General features: G+C 34.5%; 1 protein-coding gene across 1 annotated transcript; it reads left to right on the forward strand.

The window, feature by feature from the left end:
• Positions 1–977: 977 nt before the first annotated feature.
• Positions 978–3,758, forward strand: LOC127790362 (protein MOTHER of FT and TFL1-like). The gene is made up of 4 exons (XM_052319837.1): positions 978–1,229; positions 1,827–1,888; positions 2,065–2,105; positions 3,366–3,758. The coding sequence occupies exons 1-4, from the start codon at positions 1,017–1,019 to the stop codon at positions 3,596–3,598; spliced, it is 549 nt and encodes a 182-aa protein (XP_052175797.1). The 5' UTR covers positions 978–1,016; the 3' UTR covers positions 3,599–3,758.
• Positions 3,759–16,207: the final 12,449 nt, after the last annotated feature.

Consider the following 16,207-nt stretch of genomic DNA (forward strand, 5'->3'; position numbering starts at 1 on the left):
GACTGTGAGCTTCAACAAAGATGTGCAATCGTAGTCCTACCGCAGAATGCATACCGCGGTAGGACCGTGAACTCTAACAACTTCCTTCCACAACAGTCCTACTGCATAATGCATACTGCAATAGGCCGCGAGCTACTTTCACTCAGCCTCTCAACTCTTCAACTTCTATATTTTCATCTCACTGATTTGTGACTTCCTCAACGTCGATCCTGAAATGTCCATTCATACCTTCCATGCCAGGTCCAGCTCCAATCATATACTATAGTAATCATTTTCGCTCCAAATATCATCAAATGAGTTTTTCACCTACATGACCAAATATAGAACTAAATTAAGTAGAAATCATGTCCATTAAATGAATAAATACTAAATTTATAGGTCAAAATAAGTGTATAAAAGACGCTTTTATCATTAACCTATACCATGTTAAAAGAAATATAAAAACAAAGTGATAAACGGTTGTTTTGCATTGAGTTAGATTAATAAGGCCTACAACATACTGACAAAATTTTTAATAAGATAAAGTCTAACTAAGATGAGATCGACGAACTAAATCTGATCGTGAAAGAATCTAAATCAAACTAATGTAAAGATATACGCCAAATATTGCTGTGAAAAGCAGAGACTGCTTCTTCCTCAGTGCCAGTTTCAGAAATGCATGAACGAAGGTCATGGTTGTTTTGTCTTCATCCGTCCTCTTAATCGATCGCCATGAATGAATGAGAGCCCACTGATTGAAAGCAACCCTACTTCTGTCCTGCACTTTTGGTTGAGCCAAATGTCACCGTGTGATCGCATCTCCTGGGCGGAGAGCTCACACGTGGCACGCCCAAAAAACCCTTACAATTATTTTCAATAATAATTAATTAATAACAGCAAGATGACATAATTGCAATTATTATTATTATTATTATCATATGGCAAAAGATTTCAGAAACTGCTGTTTGTGGGCTATATATACTGATACTAAAGCGATATTTGAGGCAATAAGCAGTTTCTGGGTCTGGGTCTGGTCCATGCATGTCCCTGGTGACATGGCGGCTTACGTAGATCCACTGGTTTTAGGGCGAGTGATCGGGGATGTGGTGGACATGTTCGTTCCCAGCGTCGTAATGGATGCGTTCTTCGGTTCCATGCATGTCACTAATGGCTGTCATATCCGCCCTTCCGTCTCCGCTAATCCGCCCCACGTCACCATCTCCGGCCGCTGTCGTCAACTCTACACTCTGGTAATTCATTATACGTACATAACTATAGGAAAATTTTTGAATATCAAATAGATTGACAGACAGACTTATAAAATAAAAATTAAAAAATTAAAATATCTTCATTTACATTATATTGTATTTTTTTTAATATAATGTGAGTAACGATATTTTAATGTTTTACCCCTCATTCTATAAGTATGTCTGTTAACCTGTTTGATCTTGTAGAAGAATTCGTACCGTATATCTACACTTTTCTCTCATTTTTTGTTCTATATTGTATATATAAGAAATTATCTCATTTGGGGTTAAAAACTAAAATTTTGTCAATAAAATTAATTTTTAACTCCTTTATTTAAAGAACTTAGAATAACTTTTTTGCGCCAAGATTATTTTTCATTTATAATTCAAATTTAAAATTTTAGTTAAATATTACAGTAAAATTGTTCTTTCAGCCCATTAATTAGTTGTCTTTTATAGAAAGGGATATTTGTCTCAGTTTCCGAATAAAGCCTAATGCGGTGACGGTATTATATTGCACTAAACTCTTATTTTGTAGAATATCTTTCGCTCAACGGTCTCTCTCTCATTATATTTATATATATATATATATATATATAGGTAATGACGGATCCTGATGCGCCGAGCCCTAGTGAACCGTCCATGCGTGAGTGGGTGCACTGGTAATGAGAGTTTTCCTTTTTGATTTATTTAATTTCTCCACCATTAATTAATTAATTTATTTATGATGAGTAAATTGCTTTGCTGCTTCTTAAATATATATATATATATAAATTATGATTATATATATGTGGGGTTTAGTTAAGTAGATGCGTGCATGGATTCATTTTATGATCAGGATTGTCGTGAATATTCCGGGTGGTACTGCTGCTACTGAAGGTATGTCATCTCCTCTCTTAATATGAATTCAAAAAATATATATATATATATATATCCTTTAAAAGCTTTTAATTTAAAAGCATACATATGCATCATGAGTTGCATTATAATTAATTATCTCACTAATTCACTGTGTTAGCATACAAATACAATACAAGCATCCACTTGATTAATGGCATCCATGCGGGACGTCGGCGAGAAAAATCTCACATGGCAGAATTGCCTTCGAGTCTGTGAAGGCACGTGAATTGCATTAAATCTTTGTACACGTGTCGAATAACGAAAAGCGGTAAAAAAATAATTTTAAATTCTTTTTTTTTTTTTTTGGCTCCAGCTGGACACGGGTTTGCAGGACACATGACTCGCCAACCTACAAATAAATGTAAAATATTTAAAATAATAATAATAATAATATTATTATGTTATTGCCCTTAATATAATATTTTGTTAATGAGTGTTCAAATCATTCGTCACGGTTTATTAAATGAATGTTAATTTATGCTATTAATTTCATTTTATTATTTGTCTTTATATTAAACATAAGGATTGTATATTATCTTTAGACAATAATATATAGTCTATGCATTAAATATTTGATTTAAGAATAAATAATTAGTCGGGTGAATTAATATTTATTTAATGAATCTTACCGGGCATTAACGAGTTGAGAATAATACCCTTTTTTTTATAATGATTTATTATACATTTGTATTTTAATTATATGATGATAATTGATTAAACTTTAAAATTAAGCTTATTTTTACTAATTATTATATTTATTTAACATATAAATGCATCAACTCAATTACGTAATACGGGGACACGTCGTTGCCACTCCCTTCCCTCCGTCTACAAGTGGCATGGTTTGGCAACTCCATGTGGATACATGTCAGCCTTATCATCCACCTTGTAGTTTCAAGTTACTTGGATTATTAGAAAAAAAAAATGAAAAATAAATTAAATCTTGCAGTTGGTGGGAATTTTTCTTTTTCAAAAAATATAAAAATGAATTATTTACTTTGCCTTAGAAGTACAAGATATGATCAATTTCAGCATTATCCTTATTTAGCTAAATATTTTCCAACTCCTCAAGAGACCCAAAACATTGTCCTTATTTGGCTGTATACATACATGTAGAAGATAGAAGTCAGAAAGGTGGTTTGGTTAGGCTGAATATTTTCGCCATTAACAAAGGAAAAAGAGGAAAGAATAAGGAATGAGAGTGGCTTGCAATTAATGGACTGAATATTATATACACAGGGAAAGAAGTGGTGGCGTATATGGGGCCGCGGCCGCCTGTGGACATCCACAGGTACATCTTAGTGCTCTTCCAACAGAAGGCGGTGCTGACGGACGGAGAGGTGGAGGCGCCGCCGTTGAGGGCCAACTTTAACACGCGCGCCTTCGCTCAGCAGCTCGACCTTGGCCTGCCGGTTGCCACCGTCTACTTCAACTCCCAGAAGGAGCCAGCTGCCCCCAACAGAAGGCGTTAAACTACTACTTGTAATATATATATATATATATATACAGGACTGATCGATATATTGTCAGCATTTTAATTATTTCTATAATTTTGTACTAGTTCTAGCAAATATCAATGTTCTAGTCGCCAGCTATGGTTTGAGGTTTATATATATATTAAGGTTCTCGTATTTGGCTTAAGGTTAATTGATCGCTTGTTTTATATATGTTTTATATCTGTCTCAATTAATTGACAGTGATGGATTTTAGGGTTCATCAAGTCGATGGATGGATGGATGGATGGTGACTTACAGTGATGTAAACATATTTATATAATATGATTATGTATGATAATTAACAAACAATTATTATGCCTAAAATTTTATAATCTTATATTTTCTACTCAAGAAAATTAACTAACTTGGATCGATCGATGTGAATTGCGAAATTTTTTTCGTTTTGATTTTGTTTTTCAAAGATCGGAAAGAGGAATAAATTTCATACTTACAATGTATCAAACATAACCTCCCACTAAGGTATATGTAAAGTCATGAGTACTCTACTCTTCACTAATAGTTACGACTTTTTACTAATAAAAAAGAGTTAATTATTTATATATCATCCTACTAAACTCCTTTAATTATCTTTTCAAAATGTAAACATTAATATTATATGGGCCACAATAATTCTTATATACTCCCACTTTGCACATATATATGATACTACAATTTAGTGATATTTAATAAGAAACATATATAATGTGCACAATAATGTAGTGCTAACTCATTCTAATACTAGCGATATAACATCACATTATGATTAAGTAGAAAACTAATTAATGTGAGTCATGGCAATTGTATGCCAATTTTTTCAACATAGTCCATTCTATGTACTACAAAACTAATCTCTACGAAGAGGACAATATCAATCCAATATAAGTGTCTTTGTTAAAGACTATTCCTGGTAACATTATTCTAATCCAATCATTTATACCAATTAGAAAATAGGAATCATCATAAACATATTAGTGAGCTCAGAGTGTCAAACCATCGATTTTTGTAGTATCATAATACAATATCGCCCAATAACATCTATTCTATCAATATGTTCATTAAATGAATCTGTAATCATAAGGTTGATGCTAATGTGTTCAATTGATCGGCAATCTTTGTTTCTAAACTTTTTCTTTAACGATAAAGTATTTGATTTTCATATGCTTAGCACTCTTGGAATACTTATCATTTTTTGAAAAGAATTATCACAATAAATTTTAAACAAATTGGTTATACTATCGACAATTCTAAGTTTTGAAATAAAGTTTCACATTCATAATTCATAAAAGTGACCTCAAAGCATGCCACAAACTCATCTTCCATATTGAATGCAACAATTGTGGACTGCTTTGCATTTTTCCATGAGATTGCTCCAATAACTAATAGGAACAAATAACCAACTATTGATTTTCTTGTATCAATACATCCAACAAAATCTAAATCTAAATATCCAATCACTTCTAAATGATTAGATGGTCTATAAGTGAGCATATAATCATTTGTTCCTTGCAAGTATTTGAGAACATTGAGAACTTTCTTTGTAACGACCCGATCGAGCGATAGGAAGGACTAGAACAACTTACCTTGATGGGCTTACGCGAACTTCTCAGGGGGTCACCCATCACTGGATTACCCCAGGTCAAGCACGCTTAACTTGGGAGTTCTTTGCCTATATTCAGCCCAAAAGGTATCCAGCTGGTGTTGTTTCCTTTCTTACACTATCCTTGATATATACTAACTTCTCTGGGCTCTCGGGGTATTACATTCTGCCCCCCTTAAGCACATGACGTCCTCGTCATGCGACCTTACAACCGGTCTCAGATCTCCCCCCTTGCATGGCCGATGTGGGATTCGCCTAAGGTGCCTACACGCACCCCCCATAGGGGCCTACACACACCCCCTTCGGGATTCATCCTCCTCGCTGAGGTTTGCCCTACCAACGCGCTCAGAGGTTCGGGGGTCGGCTCTGATACCACCTGTAACGACCCGATTGAGCGATAGGAAGGACCGAAACAAGTTACCCTGATGGGCCTACGTGAACTTCCCAAGGGGTCACTCATCCCTGGATTACCCCAGGTCAAGCACGCTTAACTTGGGAGTTCTTTACTTATATTCAGTCCAAAAGATATCCAGCTGGTGTTGTTTCCTTTCTTACACTATCCTCGATATATACTAATTTCTCTGGGATCTCGGGGTATTATATTCTTTTTATTCTTCTAGTGATCTAATCTTGGATTACTTTGATACCCGTCCAGCATTTCAATAGCAAAATTGAGGTTTGGCTTGGTGCAAGTGTTATGTTTTTAAAGTAATTTTGATGATGAAAACTTATTGATTTTAGAATTTGAAAATGAAATAGTTGGCATATGCTTAAAATTTCCAAATGAAGTTTTCATGGCTTAAAGATCCTATTTTCTTCTAAATCCTTAACATTTTTGACGTGCTCTTTTAAGAGAAGTGTATGATTTTGAAGAATAAGGTTAACAAATTTCAACGCACTTTAACAAAATATTTGTCAAGAGCTAAAGAGACATTTTTTAACATAGAATATTTCTCATTGAGAATTTACTTCTTTACAAATGTCGACTTTTTCATGCCTTTGGTTTATAAGATTTTGTAAGTTCAAAATCTGTTGTTTTTCAAAAGAATATAGTTGACTTCTTTTGTTCTATGACAAAAATCAATCAACAATTTCAAAATCTGTCGAGAAACAAAATTCATACTTTCAGTTCAAGTGTTTTTAGTTTAAAATATAGTCGATAGTGACTATATATGTAACAGCTCATTAGTGAGATTAGGCCGCTTGGATGATATCGTAGTGTGGGTTGGATTTTCATTTTATTTGCATATTGATTTTGTGGAAATTATTTACAATGTTGTAGGTGATGGTGGAAATCAAAGCAAGAGGAGAATTATGCATGTTGAGTAGTCAAAGTAAAAGGAAGAGTAAGCAAGTGAAGTGAGGTTTGAAAAAGTCAAAATTGAGGTAATTGGAAGGGGCAGTCAAGTGTAAGGTGTGTAAGTATATATATATATAAAACATGTGAATTACGGCTTTGCAAATTATGGGAAATAGAAAAAATGGGTTAATAAATATATGTGAAATATATAAGAATGAAGGGTAAAAGGAAGGAAATTGGAAACTTTTCTAGAGCTTGGCATGCAAGGTTCTTCTCCACCCACTTTTTCTTCCTTTCTTCTTTTCTCTTTCTCTCTTGATCAATAGTGCTCCATGAAGGGATTTTAGAGGCAGTTGTTGTACTTTCATCACCTTCTCTTTTCCCTTGAGAGGCTTCTCTTATTTTGGTGGCGGTTAGTGTATTGGACCACTGTAAAAGCATTTCTTAAACTTAAACAAAAGGAATCTAGATAAGGTAAGTCCTGATCTCTTCTCTTGTCAAGACACTCTCTCAGAGATCCCGCTATCAAAGGATTCTAAGAGAAAATCTCAAAAAAATTGATACAGATAAACACTCGAATAAATAAATTACCCAATATTTTTTTTATAGCAGAAGCAAAATAAATATTAAAACCATAAGTTTATTTAATACAAACATTAAGAGCTTATTTATTTACAACTCTCAAAAAGTTCAATTACAACATAACAGATTGTGTCAATCTTGCCCCTACACTCAAAATACTCCCAAAAACTTTTTCAGTCGAGATTGCTCCTTACACAAGACTATCCCACGATAATCAAACTCCATTGAACTCACCCTTAACCTTTGCTTTCTCTCTTTCATGGAATGATGTTAAAGTAAGTATAAGCTACAAGGTTCAGCAAGTATAATTTAAAAGGAAAGTAAAGTAATAGAAATCAAAGCATTACATAATAACTTAACACATTATGTGCACCCATGCCATGCTTAACCTAATCACATAACCTTATGCATATACACAGACGCGCACATACAGTCATTGGAGCCTACATAAGACATTCCAGCCCCCAAGACCCTAAAATACGAGTAAAAATACGTATCTGTATCTGTAACCAAATCATTAAACTGTGGATTGAAGTCCTTCCTCGTGTCAAGCTTACACCTATCAAGCTTATGGTATAAAAATCATCAACTATGAAACAAAGGTCCCTCGTGTCAAGCTTTCACCTACCGAGTTTAAGAGTACCCTACGATCATAGTTCGTTATGCAAAATAATAGATGCGCAAAGTAATTATCATACACATATATCAACCCGTAAATATACGTGACCATATGTGACCAAATATTCCATGCACATGACCATATGTGACCAAATGATATATATACACCACCACGCCTATACTTACTTGTACATTAACAATATACATGTAATCTCAACGATGTCAATCATAATATTAAATCAACAAATACATGCATGATTGACTGATACCCATACAAAATGCAACCACACCTACTCTAAATGTGACCCAACATGAGAGAGGGATCATTCTTTTGAGAATATAGGGTGAATCAAACCCTATTTAAGTTTTTGGATGAGATCATCAAGTATTTAAGGAATAACACAAATTTAGAAATAATAATTAATTTTTTCAAAATAAAAAGAAGTTTAGAAACTTGCATATGAAAGAATAACGAAACAAGAACTTGCATTCGAAAGAAAAAATAGATATAAAATTTGGCTCCGAAAAGAAAATAAGTAGAAAAGAGAACTTGTCTTACATATGTACTACCCAGGAATAAATTGAGGATAAAAAGGATATTTGATAAAGGGCATAAATGGAATTTTGGGAAAAATAGGGCTATAGGGTACACTAACATAGCTTTGGACGACCGAATTAGTCAGAGGGAGAAGCCCGGACCCAAGATAGCCAAGGAAAACGGTATAGCATCAACGAGCGATTTAAATTATGATTTTTAGTGATAAAATAAATGAGACCAGGAACAGTTTTCGGTACAGCAAAAATATAGCTGCCAATTAGATCGTATTACCGAATTGTTATAGACAATGCCCGAAAAATTAACAGAGTGTGTATAGGAATAATATTTGATGTATAGAACAACCCTTAAGTAGTTTCAGGTTGAATCAAGTGGATTTGAGGTCAAATCGATCAATCGGGCCTAAGTGTAATTTTCTAAAATTGCCCGAGGGAGAGGTCAAAACGGTAATTTTTCGGAAGTTTCAAGGGAGAAATGAGAAGTAAAAATCTTGAAGGTCTTAGTGATGGTGCTAGAAAGATCAGGGGCTTGAGGATAAGGGCCAAAATGCAAAAGAAAGTTTTTAAGGGGCTAAAATGCAATTTTTGAAAATCTGCCAAAGCATGGCAGATCTGGCCGTGAAATTGGCCAAAAAAATGGGAGATTTGGGCAGAAAATCTCATCAGGGCATGGCCTAGGGTAGCCTAGGAAGCGTGTGGGGAAAGGTTTGGCCGGAAATCGGCCACGTGGGGGTCGGATTTGGCCTATAAATAGCCAAGGGTTTCGGCCGATTTTGAAGCACCAAATAGCTTGGGTTTGAGGGCAAATCGAGGGAAGCCAATAAGGGGCTTTTGATCCTTGAGGCGAGAGGAGAATTTTTGGAAATTTTGGTGAATTTTCGAGGTGATTTGAAGGGGTTTCGAAGGCTGGTCGGCGAAGGGAGGTGGAGCGCCTACCGCCGCCTGTAACCGGCTGTTTGGGGGGTTTTCCAGTGGCCTTTCGGCCTAAAACTGGTGGGGTTGGGATCGATTCTTCGGGGGATTTCAGTGGGTACCGGTTTTCGGGGCATCGGAGCAACCGCTGGTGATTGGCTCAAGGTTGAAGACAATGGCGCGTGAGCTGCACATACCAGCCTTTGCTTGCACCCACGCGCCAAGCGCATGAAGGCGCGTGATGAGGGGCTTTATGGTAATTCAACTTCCATAAATTTTATTTAATTATTTTATGAATTATTATGTAAAAATATTTGAGAAAAAAAGTTGTGTAGATATTTATTTTGGATTATTAGAGAAGAAAAATGGGAGAAAAATAGGAAAATGTGAGAAAATTAAGGAAAAATTATAATTGTTGGATAAATATGCTGATTAGGATGCCTTGAGGGTTGAGACGAAGCGACTCGTGCGAAGTTCGAAGTGGGGCACGCAAATCGAGGCATACCGCACTTTTCAAGAAGAAATTCGAATTGCGCCTAAAGGTGAGTGGTTCTACCCGAAAAGACTTATAGTAACATGTGAATGGTTTACTGTGAGTATTCATCCCTGTGGCTTGGTTTATTGTGATGGTATGTCCAAACGGTTATTTATACATGCATTGAATTTTGTACGATAAATTGCATAAATCGAAATGTTGATTTTAAGTTATGCATGTTATGATTTTTCGGCATTGGCATGTTGTGTTGTCCATGTGGGACGTGGGTTGTTAACTTATGACGTAGCTCTCGAGTGTTAGCACTCGGAATGCGTGCCAAGGGTTAATGCTATGTGACCCACTTGGGACGGGGCTGAGACGGACTTCACCCTACGGTAGTCAAGTGGTGGGGTTGAGAGTGGACACCACCCCGATTGTTGGCTCGAGTGGCGGGGCTGAGAGTGAACACCACCCCAGGTTCCTTTGAGCAACAGCATTAAGGCCGAAGTGTCATGTATTTCGGGGATAGTGCTGATGTAACACTCTTGGGGCTAGAGTTACGATAGGTCTTGGAATGCTTTTGAGTAGGAGCGTAAAGCCTAACAATGACAATGGGGTGATTCTCGGGTCCATATGCCGAGGTTGTCCCTTTTGAGCATGATTGGTTTGCCAATAGGGTCAGTGTGATCGTGTCGCCTTTAGAGAGATTGCATTTTCTCCGGTTAGGGCTAAGTGCTATGTGGGATTCTCTTAGGCTGGGACATGTCGGGATTTATCAGTTTTATATATGGTTTTGCATATCTGCATGAAAATATTTTTGAACTCTCACTTAGATGATTCAGCATCTAATTTGGACTATGTCCCTGGAATATTCAAACGTTCCAGGTGAATGTAGTGGCGCCAAGGGAAAGAATGTCATCGAGATGTAGCTGCTATGTAGTTTTCGTAGGTTCTTGTCTATGATTACGATGTTCAGAGGTTATGTAATATTTTGATATTTTCATGTGAAACATCGATTTGGTTATTGTAAAAGAAATTGTCGGTTATATATCATTGAGGTTTCGATCTTGCTTCCGCTGATGTGATTGATACTACCTATCTTAGTCTATTAATTTTAAATTTGATATGCTAAGAAAATATAATTGGGATTGTTGGGAAATGATTATAGACTTATGTTGTGTGTATGATGATATTAAAAAAAAAAAATTTCTAAAATCTCGAGGTAATGCACGTTCTGAGAAAATGAGACATTACAAAATATATATTTTTTATTATTATTACTTGAATCGATCTGCTAAAATGTTGAAAATGTATTTAAAATTATGAGAATAAGAAGAGAGAGTGAGAGTTACACCTTATATAGGCGTAGGGGAGAAGGGCTGCCAGCTTCTCTTCATTCTATTTTTTTTTAATATATGTTATTATATATATATATATATATATATAAACGACACGCACACAACACCCGTGACTCCCCTTGTCTCCCTCTTTCTTTTTTTTTTTTTAAATTATATATATATATTAAATTATTTTAATAATATAATATATTATATATACTATTTACCCATGAGCTCTGCCGAGGACTTCTCCCATTCTTTCTTTTTTTTAATAATTTATAATATAATATTATATATATTTATATATATACACATGACAACTTTTTCGTCCATATTTTACTATTTAGTTTTTTTTCTTAAATAATATAATAATTCATTATAATATTATATTATATTATATTATATAAGTGAGAGCGATTTTGTTTACCCTTTAACGGGATGATGGTCACCCTCACTATTTTTATGAAGGTGACAAGTAATAGAACGGCATGAGATCATTTTTAATTGTCGTTTCATTACTTATCACCCTCACAAAAATAATGACGATGACCATCACCCCGTTAAAGGGGTAAACAAAATCACACTTAAGTCCGAATAGCTTCATGTGAAGCTCCTCCCCAATTGTTTTAATAATATATAATAATTTATTATAATATTATATTATATTATATATATGGATGGAGCCAGCTTCACGTGAAGTTGCTCCTCCCTAATCTATTATTATTATTATTATTTATATTTTAATTTTTAAATTTTTACAAAATTATAAAATATGTTAAAAAGATCAATTTTTATGAAATTACACATAATCTTGATTGATCATAATCATGCATATTCCATCTTCAAATATTAAATATAACAGTTCAAATTTATTAATTAATAAAAATGTGCAGCACATGTGAAAATATTGATAGAATGACCCAAACCCTGTTAATAGTATCTTTAGTTCTAAAACTCTTGAATCAAGATATCTATATGATTTATCCATTAAGACTCCCTATTTTGGAAAAGTGGTTCTTGGAAAATGTTTATGTAGAAAATATTGTAAATCTCTCTTGATTGTTGTTAGCTTTTGTTGGAATCTTTTGAAACTTCAAATATGGTTTGTTCCACTCTATAATTTCTAAGAAATGGTATTGTTGTCCAGAAAATATCCAGAATGGGGTGAATTGGAGTTTTAAAAAATTAATAATTCTAGCTCTTTTTGAAAACTCTTAAAATGTGATCTTAGTTAAATGGTGATTGCAATATGATTAAGCACAGTAAAATTAAGTAGCCACAAAGAATAAGAGAATTTATAAAGGTTCAACTTTAAAGAGCATACTCATCTCTCTCAAGATTTATCTTAAGATTCCACTAGGGAGAATCGACTCTAGCTTTTAATTAGAGTTAGAACTAATACTAACTTTTAATTAGAGGTATAACCAACATATAATCCTTTGTCTAAGCAAGAATTACTAGAATACAACTAGCAAATACAATTTTCTCACAATATGTGAGTAACAATAACAAACTTACAATCAAAAAATAATCTTAAACAAGCTACCAACAATTTGAGAATTCCATCAACTAGCAAACCTGCAGCACTTTTCACTCTTGTTTGAATGCTTATGTTAAGTTTGTTCAGTACTATATTGTATTTCTCTGTTATGTTTCTTCTTCATACTCATATTTTATTTATACATAATATTATAGAAAATAGTTGTTATATAGAAAGAACGAAACAACGTTTGAATTTCAAGAAAATCTTCAGATTCTTCATCTCTAGCTAGCATCTGTTGACAACTTAAAACAATTGAGAGACTTCAATGCAAAAGTCAATTTGTAAGGGCTGAAGAAACATTTTTCTCTAGCATTAGATTACATAATTTGCAAGAGATAATCAATCTATAACTTTGAGGAACAAGATGAAATTATATTTGAAAAATTGTACACTTTGGGTGCAATTAAAAATATGCAGAAAACACAACATTCAAGAATGATTGTTAGACTTTGGTCGACCCAAGAAACAATTTCGGTTGATCGAAGTTATCCAGTGACCAAAATCATAACTTCGGTCGAAGCTTAGGTCGACCTAAAATATGGGACCAATATTTTAGCCAACTTTGATCGATCGAAGAATAACTTCAGTTGACCTAAATGACATATCTTCGAAAGACAAGCATACTACCTCACTTTAATCGACTTAGATAATTTATCAATCGACCGAAGATATATATATATATTCGATGAAAAAAGAATTCCATTGCAAGAATTTAATTAACCTAAATAATTTATATTCTTATTTATCTACTCTTTATCTACCCTTGAGCCTTAACATGTATTTTTTTTTTTTTTTTTGTTAGGGTTAGGACCATGCAAGGTTTGTTGTGACTTGCATGCATTTTGGGTTCTTGATGTTTTATTTTTTAGTAGTAGGCCGCACTAGCAGTCAACAGCGTGTCCGGAGGCTGTCGATTGTTTTGCGTCGCCTACGTGTGGTGAGCACTGCCGGTCGATAAATGAGCCCATGGTTGTTGATCGTTTGTCCCAAAATAAGGAAGTTGCTAATCGTTGTTGCTAGCCCTCTACTATTGAAATCATGTTATTGTTTGGGTGTTCTCTTTTTTATTCTACATCTGGAATAGATATTTTTTTGGGAGCAAGTGTGCATATTTAAGCATAACAAAGAGCTAGTGTTCGGCCATATGGGGGCTTATTAATGGAAGGCATTTTATGTGTATGGTTTCATATATTATGTTGTGTATATATTTATGGCCTTGGGTTAAGCTATAGATGGGTCCCAAGGACCATATATTATATGGACACTGTAACGTCCCCCTTCTTCATAATTAATATTTATATATTTTTCTAGGGGATGCGATACCAGCACAGTTACCAACAACTTATGGCGACCTCTTCCTTGGAAACCCTGGCCGAGGAATTCAAGGGGAAGCGTCTGAATAGTTTGCACCTACCAGAGTCTTAATGAAAATACAACAACTTACATATTTACTCCTGATAACAAAGCTTTGTTATTGCCTCATCAATCCACTTAATACATTCTTAAGCATACAGCGAGATCAATTACATTAGGAAATACTGAATCTACCACGTTGTCCAATTACACATCTACAACAAGAAGGTACCTCTAGGACCTTATGGACAGGATTGCTCTGTACACGTCTAATCCCCGCTCGACCACCTACCTCGTCCTTGGTTGGTACCTTGCTCTTACTTGGAATTACGCAAGAAAAGCGTGAGCCGTAAGGCTCGCAAGCATAATAATATGAAGGCGATATGTTAAGAATAGACTTTCCCCATACCACATGCAATCTATATCAATGCAACAACATATCATGCCATGATCCATGCGTGTCTTAGCTCTAAATGCATAAATATAAAGTAAACTACACATAGAGGGTCCTTGGGGCTCACATAATGGCGCCCAAGTCCTATATACAAACCTGTAGCAACCCAGTATAGGCTTCCATGTCTTGCCATCATACATAACATGTCATCATAACATAGCATAACATAACATGTCACTGTCGTGGTCTGTTCCACGAGCTTAAGCCATGGGCCTAACCCACATCTCATAACCACTATTCCTCACCATGCAATGCAACACATAGAAAATGCAATGGCATCTATAGCATAAACGTGATGTCAAGACCCCCATAAATCAAGCATCAAGTCATGCTACGCCTACATAAGAACACCCACATGCGAAATGCTCTAAATGCATATGTTCACCTAAGGAACCCAAACTGGCTCTGAGGCCAACCGAGTCATGCTAATACTCACACACCCTATCATACACAAAGCATGTTTCTTCCAATGAATGCAATCCAAACCCCATGCATCACACAATATCATGATATGCACAAGTCAATGTGGGAATCCAGCAATACCAACTTTTCTAGCCCGTCTCTTGCTTATCGTAATAGCTGATAACTGAAGCCCATACATCCAGTCATCAGCTGTCACAACCCACAGTTGATAGTTAGTGGCTTTGTACTCCATACCCATGGCTAACATTTACTTATATTCTGTAAACTTAACATTTCATGAGTTTTCCTCAGACTCCCCATGCACCTCACCCATTAAGACTCTTTTAACATAACCATCTTTTTTGCAAGGAGACACAATTCGTCGCATATTCTGAACCTAGCAACAATGCATCATTCCTTAAGAATTTGAGAGCGGTTCAAACACTCGTTTAGAATATGGACATAACTCAATCGAAATTTATGTTATAGACCAAATAAATAAACTAGATCAGACTTATTCAATATAAAAAATGATAGTGCAAGAAGAGTTTACAACCGAGACTAAACAAAGGAATAACTCAGGATTTGTAAGAGGGTTAGGAGCTTGCACAAGGATCAAAAATATGATAAGAGAGTTATGAACTTGCATAAAAGAAGTAAAGGAAGTGGGAACTTGCGTATGCAACGTCACAGGGATATAAAACAATATAGCAACTAATAGACAAACAATTAGAATAGACTAGATGGCTAGAGTCTGTAGTTGTTAACTATGAGATCTTAGGTTCAAGCTCTCTTTCCAGCATTTCTAAATTTTTTTCACACTTTATTTTAATAAACAAACAAAGAATAAAATAGAATTAAATATTATAATGACAAAAGAAAAATTGCAACTAATAGTAAATCAAACAGCTTAAAAAGAAAATAAAATAAAATAAAAAAACATATATAAATTTTTTTTTTCTTTTTTTCACTGATTTTTTTTTTTTTAATTTACTATTATGGGTTATAGTGGGGAAAAGTAAGTGTGCCAATTTCCATGAGCATACTTGATGGAGGCCAATATGATGGAGTCAGTTGTTAAGGTTTTACTTTATATATATATATATTGTTATTTAAAAAAAATCAAATATATAATAATAAAAATAAAAAATAAAACACACAAACACTGAATTATAATAGTAAATTAACTAGAATGAGAATTGATAAATAGAATCTAAATAGTAGTTAATGGAACAAGAAATATTAAAAATACAACATATATACTGACACGTACACAAAAGATAAAATATACAAAATTAAAAGAAAAATAATACAGAATAAAATAGGTTTAAACTAAAAAATGAATTATTTGATAGTGATATTATCAGTTGTCGATCCCCGTCAATGGCGCCAAAAACTTGATGTCGATTTTTACAAGTGTACGGATCGTACAAGTAATAGAATAGTGAGTAGAATAT

This window comes from Diospyros lotus, chromosome 14 (genome assembly GCF_014633365.1).
Source record: "Diospyros lotus cultivar Yz01 chromosome 14, ASM1463336v1, whole genome shotgun sequence".
Classification (NCBI taxonomy): Eukaryota; Viridiplantae; Streptophyta; class Magnoliopsida; order Ericales; family Ebenaceae; genus Diospyros; species Diospyros lotus.